This window comes from Lentinula edodes, assembly GCF_021015755.1.
Source record: "Lentinula edodes strain Le(Bin) 0899 ss11 chromosome Unknown C8R40scaffold_28, whole genome shotgun sequence".
Classification (NCBI taxonomy): Eukaryota; Fungi; Basidiomycota; class Agaricomycetes; order Agaricales; family Omphalotaceae; genus Lentinula; species Lentinula edodes.
The window spans coordinates 295,794-309,682 of NW_025764334.1; the positions used below are offsets into that span (position 1 = coordinate 295,794).

General features: G+C 46.4%; 6 protein-coding genes across 6 annotated transcripts; 4 read left to right on the plus strand and 2 right to left on the minus strand.

Moving 5' to 3' along the window:
- Positions 1-121: 121 nt before the first annotated feature.
- On the minus strand, positions 122-1,298 carry C8R40DRAFT_409839 (uncharacterized protein). The gene is made up of 4 exons (XM_046234966.1): positions 861-1,298; positions 773-804; positions 594-715; positions 122-529 (listed from the first exon to the last, which is right to left on the minus strand). Exons 1-4 carry the CDS (start codon positions 969-971, stop codon positions 291-293), a joined length of 504 nt encoding a protein of 167 aa, XP_046084057.1. The 5' UTR covers positions 972-1,298; the 3' UTR covers positions 122-290.
- A 74-nt stretch (positions 1,299-1,372) lies between these two features.
- On the plus strand, positions 1,373-3,065 carry C8R40DRAFT_1114968 (uncharacterized protein). Its single transcript, XM_046228543.1, has 6 exons — positions 1,373-1,444; positions 1,501-1,644; positions 1,714-1,856; positions 1,916-2,224; positions 2,279-2,664; positions 2,730-3,065. Exons 1-6 carry the CDS (start codon positions 1,440-1,442, stop codon positions 2,982-2,984), a joined length of 1,242 nt encoding a protein of 413 aa, XP_046084058.1. The 5' UTR covers positions 1,373-1,439; the 3' UTR covers positions 2,985-3,065.
- Positions 3,066-3,155: 90 nt separating this feature from the next.
- Positions 3,156-4,952, plus strand: C8R40DRAFT_1173034 (vitamin B6 photo-protection and homoeostasis-domain-containing protein; the record flags this gene model as incomplete). The annotated part of the gene is made up of 7 exons (XM_046231949.1): positions 3,156-3,218; positions 3,269-3,383; positions 3,440-3,449; positions 3,511-3,587; positions 3,639-3,722; positions 3,777-4,147; positions 4,197-4,952. The coding sequence occupies 7 exons, from the start codon at positions 3,156-3,158 to the stop codon at positions 4,950-4,952; spliced, it is 1,476 nt and encodes a 491-aa protein (XP_046084059.1).
- Positions 4,953-5,734: 782 nt separating this feature from the next.
- On the plus strand, positions 5,735-6,364 carry C8R40DRAFT_1051119 (uncharacterized protein; the record flags this gene model as incomplete). Its single annotated transcript, XM_046224684.1, has 3 exons — positions 5,735-5,954; positions 6,034-6,229; positions 6,262-6,364. Coding segments are annotated over 3 exons (519 nt in total), but the record flags the coding sequence as incomplete, so codon positions are not given.
- A 3,021-nt stretch (positions 6,365-9,385) lies between these two features.
- Positions 9,386-10,916, minus strand: C8R40DRAFT_1071308 (gamma-glutamyl phosphate reductase; the record flags this gene model as incomplete). The annotated part of the gene is made up of 4 exons (XM_046226319.1): positions 9,386-10,000; positions 10,046-10,368; positions 10,419-10,689; positions 10,752-10,916. 4 exons carry the CDS (start codon positions 10,914-10,916, stop codon positions 9,386-9,388), a joined length of 1,374 nt encoding a protein of 457 aa, XP_046084061.1.
- Positions 10,917-10,981: 65 nt separating this feature from the next.
- On the plus strand, positions 10,982-13,224 carry C8R40DRAFT_1173037 (uncharacterized protein; the record flags this gene model as incomplete). The annotated part of the gene is made up of 7 exons (XM_046231950.1): positions 10,982-11,389; positions 11,445-11,648; positions 11,704-11,871; positions 11,928-12,020; positions 12,072-12,161; positions 12,212-12,665; positions 12,719-13,224. The coding sequence occupies 7 exons, from the start codon at positions 10,982-10,984 to the stop codon at positions 13,222-13,224; spliced, it is 1,923 nt and encodes a 640-aa protein (XP_046084062.1).
- Positions 13,225-13,889: the final 665 nt, after the last annotated feature.

Below are 13,889 nucleotides of genomic sequence, written 5' to 3' on the forward strand. Positions count from 1 at the left end.
AGGATGTTTGTTTTGTTATACGAAGCAACAAACGACGAATTGTTCGAAGCACGAGCAAGACGCCAAAGGCGTGAAGTCGACGTTACCTCAGTCTATGAGTCTAGGGATGTATGACGGTTCAAACGTTCAAACCCGATGGTTCAACCTCGGCCGGAGTTGTGACCAGATCACAGTGATGGAATCAAAGCCACGGTCCGGTTGGGCATTTGAATTTTGTAAATAAAAATAACGTATGCCGCAGCCGCCTTGTAGGTATGTATGTACAGTATGTAGCAGTGATGAAAAGAGAATTAAAGCTGGGACGTGGCAGCTACCCCAATTACAACAGCAACGACGATCTTTATCAAGTCGTTTGGTGTCACAACGCATCCCAAGCTACCGTTAAAACCAGAAAGTCCCGAACCAGATGAAGAAGTTGTGGCAGAAGCTGCTGCAGATGTCAGGGAAAAGGCAGCAGCAGTAGTTTTGGCTGTTGTCGCAGTAGCCGATGTCGAGCCTGATACTGGAGAGGTACCAGAAGTCGAAGAAACTGAAGGGCTGGATTTTAGGACAAAGGATCAAGGCTGATCAAGGCGAAGACCAAATCTGTGTACCTCCGCAAAACGAATCAAAATACGAGGTTGCTTCTTGCTGTTCAGTAGTCGTGCAATCAAGGTTCACACAATATTCGACATCCGCAATGAAGGCAGAATTGGTACAGCAGGATCCATCATCACTGCAGACATCGGATAGGTCAGCGAGTATATTATGTAGGAGCTTTGGATCCACATACACATTGCAAGCTACCTCCGCACCAACTACCACCTTGTCCGTGTCATTAGTACAAGCCTTCATATGTTACCTGACCAGCAGTAACTTACCGCACACGATTCCGCGCATACAGGAAGGGTTGAATTGCTCTGGGCCCTACCAAGTATTGTAGTAAGAGCCAAAGTCGCCAGTAGCAGAGCACCAGAGGTTGAGGGGGCCATTGTGTTGTTCCGCGGGGGACATCCACCTTTTGTATATACTCAAAAACGACCTCAATCGAATCAAAATTTTGACATGACATGATGGACATATATAGGCTAACCCCAAACAAACCTCTCGAAAAACCCACAAATTGATAAGGAACTCTGTAAACATGTGGGCACATCTGGGGCACATAAAGCACCAATAAGAGGTAGACATACAAGATATACGAGAGAAAAATATTGAGGAGCTCGATGATAATGATACCATCCATATACATACCCGCCATGTACTATGTAAGTTATTCTGTAGTCAGTAAATCGATGAAGGTATAGACAGTCGTGCTGTCCCTACTTATGTAGTATTTAAATTTTGTTTCCGACGGAAAGCGATGGGAGGCGGCCCGATTCATCACTCGTGACCTTTTTGATCGCGTCCATGGCCAGCTCCTTTTGTTTTTAACTTTTATCGCCTGTGCACCACTCATCATGTCGTGCGTCCAGTTCCGTCCTTTCCCACAATCCAGACTCTGACTTTCGCGTTCAAAAGTTCCTCAAACACAGGATACACCAAAAGAGACTCTCCTGTACCCGATATTACACCTGACAACGCCATTGAACACGCCAAACGCGCTTTCGCGCTCAAAAAGTATGAGCAAGCGGTGGATTATTATGCCACTGCTCTAGAGCACCTGCACGTCGCGCTTTTTCTTTAATCTCATATTACCTCTCTAACATCAGCTACGGCGCGTCTCATATCTAGTTCTCGAACATTAGGCGAAGATTCCCCCGAAATCGCGGATTTGTACTTCGCATACGGAAAGTCACTTTTAGAAAACGCTATCTCGCAGACTTCTGTTCTTGGTAAAGATCAGCCGGAGGAAGAAGGTGCGGAAGACGACAAAGGTACGCCCAGTCTCTAGTCATTGTGTGGCTTCTTTGATTCAAGTTACCTTGTTTAACAGGCTCCAGTAGCAATGGTCCCATTCTATCCTTTTCAGGCGATGCTGAAGAAGGTGCAGAAGATAGTGCAGTGGACCTTTTTGCTGAGGCAGCTAAAGAGGTAGCGGAAGCAGACGCGGCAGCCGGAGAAGAAGACGACAATGACGATGAGGACGCAGAGCCTGAGGATGACTTCAATGCGGCTTGGGAGGTTCTTGATCTAGCGAGGGCGATTTATGATAAACAGCACGATGCGGATACGAGCAATGAAGATGTGGCTCTAAAACTTGCAGACTGTTATATAGCACTTGGAGACGTGTCGTTGGAGACAGGTACGTGTCAAATGCATCACAAAAGACATTCATCGACGGACAAGACGATGCCAGAAAAATTCGATCAAGGCATTACCGATTATGAGGTCGGATTAACACTAAAGAGCAAACTTCTCCCTTTGTCATCTCGTCAAATAGCGGAAGCACATTATAAACTCAGTATCGTGCTCGATTTAACACCTGGCCGTCTTTCGGATTCTATTAAGCACGCGGATCAAGCTCTCCAAAGTATCGAAAGCCGTTTAAGGGAGCTTAAACTGGCGAAAGAGCACCCTTCATCTTTGGTGAAGGACGTGAAACCAGATCCTAAAGGTAAAGGTAAAGGAAAGGCCTCGGCCGTAGCTGGAATCAATAGCGATGCGGTTCAAAATATGTCAGCAACACAAATAGAGGGTGAACTCAAAGAACTTGCTGAGTTGAAGGAAGAGCTCGCTTTGAGGGTAAGCATAGAATATTTGCTACTCTTATTTTTCCCCTTATCTGTGAATGATGCGTTTTCGGTCAGATTGAAGAGCTTAAAATGGCCCCGAATGAAACGTTAGCGGGAAGTGCTCCTGCTCTGGCGGCACAAGCCTTAGACAAAGAGCTTGCGTCTAAATCCTCCCCATTGGTACCTGCTGCTGTTGTCAACGACTTGACGAATATGGTTCGAAAGAAGAAAGCGCCGACTACCGATGGATCGTCTGCGAAGCGAAAAGCGAATGACGGGGAGGATTCGGGGTCGGAAAAGAAGTTAAAGTTGGATGCGGGGGCTTCATGAACTCTTCTACACTTCATAGCATAGCATAGCGTCTGATAAATATCACGTCTTGCGGCTGTCCCCATCTCACAAGTATTCGAGAAGGTTTGAGATGACTTGGTAAACGTGAGAATTCCGTTCATTCAACTTGAACGTGTACGGTGTCATCACTGAACTGCTCTCAATATTAATATGGAGGTCACCGAAAGAGATGAAGCTGGGCACGTCTTTCGAATAAGAATAAAACCTTCGACGGTCGCTATCCTATCCGCTTTTATGATCACCAAGACTGACCGTGGTTCAAGATTGGACAAGTGGTGTTCGACGCAAACATAGAAGGCAACACTTCTCGAGCATCGTTCCTAAGTTTCATTACAAAGGTGTTCCTGCCAGCTGGTTATCCACGTAGTGTTTCTCCCGGTGTGTTCCTGCCTTACCTCTCCAACATTAGTCGATTCTAAAACTGTTAAATTCAGACTACCTTCGGTACGTGTACTCAACACAATTTTACTGGTCCATTCCACCTACGAACTCTATCTGAGCTTAGCTATCAAATTTTGAACGCGGCTCAAGCTTTCTGCAGTTCATTAGCGAGCTTGTTATCATCAAGAGCAACACTGGAAGGTGAGGTGGTTCTTTCCAAAAACGGATTTCCCTTCATCTTATTTTCACCAGGTTACGGAGTCGGAAATGCATCTGCATCCTCCACGAACGCTCTACTGCTCACCGTCCTACAGGATATTTCCAACAGACTGACAAGTTGGTACGATGTGGAAAATCAGGTTCACCGTGGCTAAATTCCTTCATTTTCAGCCATCATAGCAGCCTTCTTTTTCGGATCTTCTTTGTTCCCTGAAGCCAAAACATACCGTTTTCTTGCTGATCTCCTCAACGATGCTGCGATCGTGATCGACACGCTTTCACCCCTCCTCGCTTCTCTATATGATGCACACGTTCCAACATTTGTGGCAGTAATACCATTCCTTCCTCCTACAGTCCCTTTACGTGTATACACACTCTGCTTCAGCGCCTCAATGCGCGCTCTATGCGGCATTGCTGCCGGTGGTTCAAAAACGGCTATTACGATGCATTTTGCAACTCCTTTAGAAGGCACTGGGGATGTTGGGGATCTGAATGCCAAAGATTCTAGTAAAGAGACGGTTCTTGCTCTGTTGGGTATGCTGGTGAGACGTAGTTTCTTTGAACTTCCGGAGTCATTGATGTGTTTCTCAGATCGGAACCATAACCGTGCCATATCTCACTACTCCCTGGTCGACATATACAGTCCTCTTCATCATGGTGTTTCTTCATCTCCTCATTAATTATATTGGAGTTCGTGGCGTCATCTTTAGATCTCTAAACCGGCAACGTGCATGCTTGGCCTGGATGGCATTCAAGTCCAAACCTGGCTTCATTAATACCCCCACCCACCTTGCATCCTTAGAGCATATCCTTGCGCATTCAAATACCATTCTAAGCCTTTCCTCTGGAACTGTCATCGGACACTGCGATATGGGCTCGAGCCTTACGACCTGTAGCCTTGACCCTGACATCATGGAAATCTTTCGGCATAAACGCTATGTTCTCTGCTTGGACAAAAAAAGCTCTTTGCATCTTGGGACAAAACCCTCTTTCCATATCCTCCTAAAGCATGGCTATAATTTGGCGGATCAGTTACATGCTTGGATCCTTGCTTGCGAAATAACCCGACTTTTTTCTTCTATGAAGACAGGAAAAATTGGGATGAAAACCTTGATACAAGAAGCTCTGACCACTTTCGATGAGGATTACACATCCTTCTTAGAGGATTTACAGAAGCACGGCTGGATGACTGTAAATGTGACAGCAGACGAATCCATTACCAAAGAGGACAGCGAATATCACCCACCTCCTCTTCTTCCTGGCTTACAAATCATATCGTTCAGTTCCAGTGCTCCTAAAAGTGTGATAATTGGCATTTCCAGTACCCTGCACAAGAAGGACCAGTAATCGTATCTTATTCCCGCCACCTCTTTAGAGGTTGAAGGGTTTAGTAGACCCTAATTTTTCCAAATTATCCATCCTAGTCATCATTTTTAGTAATATATCCATCCTAGTCATCATTTTTAGTAATATATCCCCTTTTAGCGATCTTTTTACTGTCAGTTGATTAGTCACTTCTTGTGCTCGCTCTCGACAACCATCATCTTCTGGTGACAAAAACTGGGTGTTTCTCTCTTGACAACCTTCGTCTTACAGTAAAAACTATCACTTCCAGTGAATAATTCCCACTACCTCTTTAGAGGTTGAAGGGTTTAGTAGACCCAGTTTTTTTTGGTCATTCACTTTTCAAGTTGATTATACTACTGCAGTACTACTGCTGGAGACAGCTGGAGACTCTGGGTTGGGCAGATGCATCTACATGTGGCGCGCCCCATGCGCGCCGCTTTTTCTATCTACAATACAAGTACATTAGCCATCACCAATCAAGGTGTGGTCCCATTGTAGTACTACAGACCTCTACAAACACTACCTCTTACTAGCTCTTACTACTCATCCCTGCATCTGCGTTCAGTCCATCTTGTACTTAGTGCTCACACAGACACACATTGACTGGTAGCGGGCCCTGCTGTTCACCGGCGCTACTTCGTTATAATTATATGTACAGTATATCGCAATATTTTTACCTCCCCAGTCAATGCAGATGATGTAAGCCACGCGATCATGTGTGGCCAATGTTGAAAACACCTTCAAACACAACCACAACATCGACCTCTATTCTATCTTCCAAAATGAACTCTCCGTCTTCTCCTATTGGGGAGAGTAGCCAAATTGGCAGATATGGAACGATGTCTCTCATGAAACAGGATGAATCCAATAGTGTTGTGACAGCTTTTGGCATTGATTCTGACAACCTCACTTTTGGTCGAGATCAAAATTGTGGGGTTCGACTCTACTATCCAGATGTGAGCTCCATACACTGCAAGATCACTTTCAAGGAACGAAAGGTAAGTGTCATTTTGTGCCTTTAAGAATATCGATCTCACGAGTCTTGATGCCCAGGCCTTCCTTGTTGTTCTGGGATCACAAGGACTACTTGTTGATGGATGTAGAGTCTTCCCCAGTGCTTCCCCGTTCTCTCCGAATACAATACCCCTAACCAATAACTCAGAAGTCGAAATACATGGCAAGCGGTTCAGGTTCACCTATCCACCCAAGGAGCTCCGGGCACAACTACTGTCCACTCCAACGCGTCAGCAGTCATTTCACGGCCCTCTATATCTTTTGTTGACTTTGATGACTATTTAGTTCCGAAAAGACGCGCCCTCCGTCTCTCCATGATCGAATCTGCAGAAGTCTTTTCTCCTCGACCATCTACCAACGCGATGGATAACCTGCGCGTTTTGCAAAGCCCGCTTAAACCATATTCTATTCGGTCTCGAACATCCTCTCCTCACATATCCGCCCCGCATTCGCGATCGCTGTTTCCCACTCAAATCACTTCTGACTCCGCGACCGAGGATAAACAGGATGCAGCCGAGGAAGAAGAAATTATTCTTGTAGAAGGAAATAGCCCTCGTGTGGTCGAAGAGGCCAAAGATCTTGTTATTCTGGAGGACGTGGAGGTCCCTCCAGTTGTCGAATCCACTTCGCCAATTCCAGTTATTCGCAGGAACCCGAGCAAGTCCCCAACGAAATCCCGATACATCCCAGCTCCTCCTCCCCTCCTTTTGCCACCCCAGCCACCGATGACACCTCGCAGATCTCGACCCACCCTGCACAAAGCCGTGCTAATTCGAAGTGCTCAGCGTATGGTAATGGCTGAATTACATCGCGAAGAAGAACTCGAAGAACAAGAGGAAGAGGCCGAAGTCTTCGGCACCGTTCTGGGGGAAGATGATCAAGAAGATGAAACTGAGAACCCTCAATCAGAGAATAACAATGAGAGGGTAGTGGTAGAAAAGGAGGATCGAAAGGAAGGAACATCACCAACTTGGAAGGCCAGTCTGGAGCGAATTTGGCCTTTCCGCCGCTCTACTTCTCCCACAAAGACTCTTACTAAAGACGAAGAAAGCGTATCACCTCTTCCTGAAGATCTTATGGACGTTGATTCCGAAGATACCGCAACAACCGACAAAACGGGAAATGTTGATGTTACATGCGAAAATGCAGAAGCAGATGTAAAAGACGAGGATGAGACAGAAGCTACAGAAAATCCGGCCCCTCTCTACCCTCGTTTAGATGCCTCGCTACTTGCTCCCCCTTCTCGTCGACTTTTCAACACCCCTCAACCTCAACGTCAGACATCGGCGAACCCTCGGTTTAGTTTGAGTCCTTCCTCTTCTGCTTTGCCGAATCGTTCTAGAATGTCACTCGGTGGAGGAGAACCCCGTAGAATTAAGGTAGAGGAACAACCATGGAAAGTACAAGACCTTGTCGTTCCATCCCCACCTTCTTCCCCTACCAGGCCATCTCATGGTCTTGATGCAAATCGTGAACACACTCCTAGAATGAATCAACTTTCAGAAGTAGAGCGACGAGCTATTCAAGAACGGCGCAGATCTGCCTTACGTACGCCTGATAACTTTTTCTCTGGTGGTATTCCAGGCATGTCACCTACGAAGACCATTGGCCCGACACCGATAAGAACCGGGAGACTGTCTCACGCAGCAAATAACATGGATGATCAACTCGACACCCGAAGCCTCTTAGAAAAAATGAAAGAGACTGTGGAAGGCATGAAGGCGGAGAGAAGGGCGTCCTTATCCTCCCCCCAGAAGCGGCGTTTTGGTGACACTAAGATTGATGCAGAGGAATTTTCGTTGTTACGTTCACCCGCGAAATTGCCCGTCCGACTCTCACCAACTATCTTCGAAAACGAAGCAGCAGTTCTATCAACGCCTGTTGTCGCTCCACCCGCTGATCCTGGCTCCTCGACAAGTTATAGCGATGGCGATGACGTTCAAATGATTGACGTGGGTCGGGACGCGTTCGGTGGCTCGCCTGTAGTCACAATCTCCCCCCTCAAGACCCGAACCGCTCCCAAAAAAGATGTTAGAGAAAACCTCGTTGACACACCTTCGTTAGCAGATGATGAGGCTTCACCTGATGTATTTGGGAGGAAAGAGGACCAAGAAAGTGACAACGAATCCGAACAAAGCTCTAGAAAACGAGGCAAAGTCCTGAGAGGAATTGGGAAATCACCTTCTGTCGCCGACAATGAACTTTCACAGGTAAAAGTCGGTTGTACTTTATATATTTTGATTAATCCGTTAACAAGGACTCTCTGCAGAAATCCTCAAAACCACTGCTCGAAACAATAATGACGACCTCTTCGACATCTTCCTTGATGAAGACTGTCGAGATTCATGACACAGAACTACCTGTTAAGGCTCCTTCCCAAGACGTCCGTAGGGAAACCGATGGTAGAAACGAGCAATCCGAAGATGCCCAGTCGTTGAAACCTCAAGCCACGACCGGTCGTGGCCGGTCGCGCTCGCGCTCCAAGCCTCCTAGTGCTCAGGCAGCTGTCACCTCATCAGAAGAAATCAGTGAAAAGGATATTGCCGCCACCAACACACCCTTGCCACTACGTCGATCCACGCGGAAAGCTTCTGCAGAACCTGATACTCGCACAAGTGAGGATGAAGGTCCAGCTCCTACCAAGCGCACACGCACCGCGGTAGGAGGCCGGACACGGGGGGAAGAATCTGACACGGATTCGTCTTCCAAGGGAGTTGCGAAGAAGCCTCTAGCCCGTACCACGCGAGCGAGAGGCAAGACGCCAGTATCAGAAGCTGAGACTGATGACACGAACGATGAAGAAGTAGCAATGGCCAAGACTAAACGAGGGAGGCGTCCGAAGGCTGCAATTGTTCCGGAAGTCATCAAGGAAGAAGAGGTTGATGAGTTGCCAACAACGAGGACTACCGCTCGTAGCAAAAAAATAGTGGTTTCCTCAGACACCTCACATCCTTCTGTCACTCCAGGAACAAGAGGACGCTCCAAAAAGATTGCTGCACCCGAGCCGGCTATAGAAACAGATGTCAACAAGGAGAACGCACAAACATCTGCAAGTGAAGACCAACCTGTGGTGACAAGAACGAGAATAGGTAGACCACGTAAAGCTCCCACGCTGAAAATTAAGGAAGAAGTTACAACGGAGCCGGAGACTGCATTGCGCACAGGTTCTAGGACACGAGCGATGCGAACAAGGTCAAAGACATGATGCACGGATATCCCCCGAATATCCTATTTTTCACTTACGTCAAGTAGAGCCTGAGTTACTTTAACATCCTATGAACTTGTTTTAGCTCTACTGTGATCGTGTTAAGCAAAATATGATATACCCTGTACATGGTCATACACAATGCGCTATGAAAAAACTCAAGTTTTGCCATCTCCCTCTCCTCTACTGCCAGTCGTTGACCAACACCAAGTAATCACTCCAAGAAAGGAACAGTCGCCACACTCAGTGGTTTGTGTTTGTACTGTTTCTTCCCTGTTCCAAATTCTCCAACAATGTGTCCCGAAGGAGCCTTGCTCTTCATCATGTATTTATACGTGACCAGTCCATCCAACCCAACAGGGCCACGAGCATGAATTCTACCGGTACTGATTCCGACTTCCGTTCCAAACCCATATCGGAACCCATCGGCAAAACGAGTGCTGGCATTTACATATGTCCCTGCTGAATCGACACCACGGCAGAACGTAGACGCAGCAACGTCTGATTCTGTGACAATGGAGTCGGTGTGATGAGACGAATGTGAATTGATGAATTGGATAGCGGATTGTATGGATGGAAGGACAATGACCGAGAGGATTAGATCAAGATGCTCCGTGTCGTAAGAAGATGGCGTCGAGGGAGAGACAAGAGATTCGAAATTCGAAGGTTTCGGAGAAAGTTGCTTCAAAGCGTCAAGACTGACAGAATCGCATAAAAGCTTGACATTTGCCTTCAGCAGTGCTTCTGCCACAGTAGGCCAAATGGTATATACGACGGATTCGTGTAGAATGAGCGTTTCTGACGCGTTGCATGCCGCAGGATAGTCTATCTGTGTATTATGAGTTTAAGCTTGATGATCAATCACAATCCCTACCTTGGAATCGAGAACTACTCGAACCGCCTTCGTCACGTCGGCGTGCTCATCGACGAAGACCGAGCACAGTCCATCTGCATGTCCCATAACCGGAATTCGGGTGTTGTTTTGGATGTTCCTCACTAGGCTATTGCTACCTCGAGGAATGACTAGATCAATATATTGATCAAGCTCAAGTAGCGAGGATACTTCCGCGCGCGTCTGAATCGCTTGGATATACGATTCAGGGATTGCGGTTTTCAAAAGACCAGCAGATATAGCTTTCGCTAACAGTGTTGTAGTGCGATTGGACTCCTTCCCACCCTTTAGGATTGCGGCATTACCTGACTGTCGGGATGAAGGAACGGATATCAACAGAAGAAAAGGCACTTACCTGATTTTATCGCCAAAGACGCTATATTAACCACGACCTCTGGTCTCGCCTCAAAAATGACAAGAAGAACGCCAATCGGACAGGCAACACGATAAAGTTCCAGATCATCGTCAAGTTCTGAAGCATACGAGACATTTCCAGTGGGGTCTGGAAGAGCTGCAACGTCGAGGATTCCTTGCAACATTGAGTCCCATTTGTCACCCCTGTTCAAATCGAGTCGTTTGAGCAGAGTTGCTGACATTTTTCCTGCCTTGACTTCAACATCTGCTTCCTACGAAGCGCATATCATAAAGATTAATCTACAAAATCATAGTGAAGTGGTAGCCTACACACCCTTAAATCTTCTTCGTTTGCTCGAATAATTTCCGCCTTATGAGCCTCCAAAGATTTCCGAATTTCATTTAGAGCAACTACACGCTCAGAAGATGGGATTAGTTGAGCCTCTTGAAAGGCGCTTTTGGCTGCCTTTGCAATGTCATGGGCGTTGAAAGTTGTCATATTTTTCCAGTGACTCGGAATTCACTCGGAAGGTCCGACGCATGACTTCGCGATCGATATTTCACATGAAGCATCCAGGGCCTGGGTTGGATTCCAAGACGGCTTCGACGAAGCCAAACAATTCTTACAAGAATTTCAGAATATACACCAAATGCTTGAACCTGCAAACGCGGCTACTCACCTTGCCAGGTTTTGCGACCCATTCCGAGGCTCTATTTGACTCATCCGACCCTGTGGCATGTATTCGCAAACTCCTTTGTTCCGGTCTTCCACTCTGCTATCTGTTCAATCTCTTGCCCAGCAGAATTCACCCTCACATTGAACTCAATATCACGCCTTCACCAGATGATGATTATACAAAACGTCTCGCTATAGCGCAATTTGCTTTGCGTGCTAATCAAGCATTTCAATGTGACCATTTCACTATCAGCGACGTCTTGTCCTCCACAGAATCAACAGCTGGCTTTGAAAAGGTATGCCCCCCCAACAAGCCCTTCAAATTTTCCCATGATGAATGTCGTTCTCAAGGCGTTGAATGCTGTTTCAGTAGTACTTGACCAACTGGCTTTGACTGCAAAGACGATTCAAGGTCTTGCAAAGCCCTTGAATTCTCACAATGGCAGCGAAATGCGATACGAAAGCAACGAATCTTTCCAGCGTTCTTTCCAGCGTACAGTAAAGAATCTGTTGACATCTGAGCGCGATCATGTTGCCAAAATGGAAATATTAGAGGTGCACTGTGTTCATTGACTCAGAAATACCGTCTAGTCACTCATTTATTCTCAAGAATTTTTCCAGTGTTCTGGCTACTTTTGGAATGGTGGATCCCGAATCTGTTTCTCTAATCTTTCCAAAAAAGATGTTTGTGTTTGCTCGCAAATTTCGCATTCAACTTGAATGCATTGCTCAACTTCCATGGAAGGAACAGAATTGGGGAGCCCCGTTTATATCGCATGTACGTGGAGTCGACATTCCGTTGAGTACGTTAGTTGGAACTCAGACCTTACACAGGCTATGGATATCACCATGAATTCAAGAATCCATTGCGTGAACTGGATTCTTGTTAAACCAGCTTTAGCTGATTTTGACATGGAGTCTTTACAGGTGAGTCCCCGTTATGTCATGTCCCTACAGTAAGCTTACTTTTTCCTGGAGATTCCCAGCTTTGAAGCTACGTCTCAGGACGTGAATTCTCTCCTTGCAGCCCCTTTAGAACGTCTATCTGATTATATCGGATTCTTGAAGGTACACGTTTTTCCCAGTAGACACGTACCACTGTCAAAATCGTTGCCTAGGAACTCATCCTACTTTCTACCTTGACGACCCGCAAACACCGGTACCACGATGAACTACTTCTTGGCGTGGCTTGTATCCAACAAGTCATGGACATCATTTCGAAAGCAAAGAAGAAAACCATGTCAGATCAAATCTGCGAGGCGCTGAAGACCCGGATCATGGATTGGCAGGATTTGAGCATTAACAGCCTAGGTCAGCTCATCCTAGAGGACCGTCTTCTAACTCGCAGGAATGACCTCTTGCAAATTTTCGATGTGTTTCTGTTTGAGAACGAACTTCTTCTTTGCGATAAGACTCTGCCACCTCCACCGCCTAACAGCTCTAGGATAGGCAGACGCAAGGTGTCTTCGGCTTCTATTCCGCCCTCCAGAAATGACACGCTTTATATCAAGGATCATATTCCTATACATAACATTACAAGTGTCACTAGATCTGAATTTAGGCGCGTACAAGGTGGGTTTGTAAGAGCATGTTCATTGAATAACTTCTGAGCTCTAGGCGTATAGACAATGGTCCGCAGCTTTTCTTTGAGCTTGCTTTATCCATGGAAAGTCATGTCGTGGCGTTGCTGCATCCGGATCACGACGGCATGCAAAAATGGTACCACGAGCTTCAAGGGCTTCAAGGAAAAGGCGAGTGGGGGGATGTACAAGGGCCCTTGTCACCAGCCGTTCTAATTCAGAGAAAACGAGCGGTCACTTACGACGGCGCTTTGGCTGACATTCAGAATAATTTCCTCCCTGAAAACTCACACCTGAGTAACTACCGATCGACGTTCGTAAAGTTGCATTTCGGTGACAACTCTTTCGTGCTCTCAATTCCTTTGCCTGTGGAGTATGAAGATCTGCTGGAACGGATCGATAAGAAACTACGATATTCTCCGGGATGGACTATAGACGGAAGAATTATCACACATACGAATGCAGATGGATATGTAGTATCAGTTGGACCAAGAACGCCTTTAGAGACCATATTCCGAGAGGGTATAATGGCCTCTTTACGTGTTGAATGAAACTATGTACATAGCGCGCTATGAATCAACAACAGATCTTTCCGGCGTGTTGTTTTGACCCAACCACAGGTTAGCGCCGACGTCGACTTCATTTCGAGCTTATGAAGAAACCTGTTCCAACGGACTGCGAACAAATACGCAGACTCTACACATTCTTCTACATACCTGACATGACATGGCAAATGAAGCATTTGCGGTACAATTGCTTTGTCGGAGAACTCAGAACGCTCTCTGATGAGGTCAGGTTACATAGAAACTTGGTTCCAGTTTGTTGGCGCTCAACGTGTGCAGGCTTCTCCTCCGTTCTGTGACCATACATACTGCGAGCAGCGAATCGATCACTGGTCGGGGGACATAACGCTCATAAAACTTTGGCATCCCTCTTTGGGGTCGATCAAGACTACACTGACGCTTGTCCAAAGGTTGGGACTATGAACATGAAGGCCAGGGTACTCAATATCGACCGATTGACTGGCAGACCACGAACAAATTTCTTGCTTGCAGCATCCTGACCCACCAAACCGAGATATATAAGGTCAGTGTTCAAAATCCTCGTTTAAACTCATACAACAAATTCTGACACTACTGCAAGCAGCAAAATGCTGTTATTTTCGGCTTGTCTATTTTTTGTCTCGATTATTACTACCCTGGCCTTTCCCCCCGAT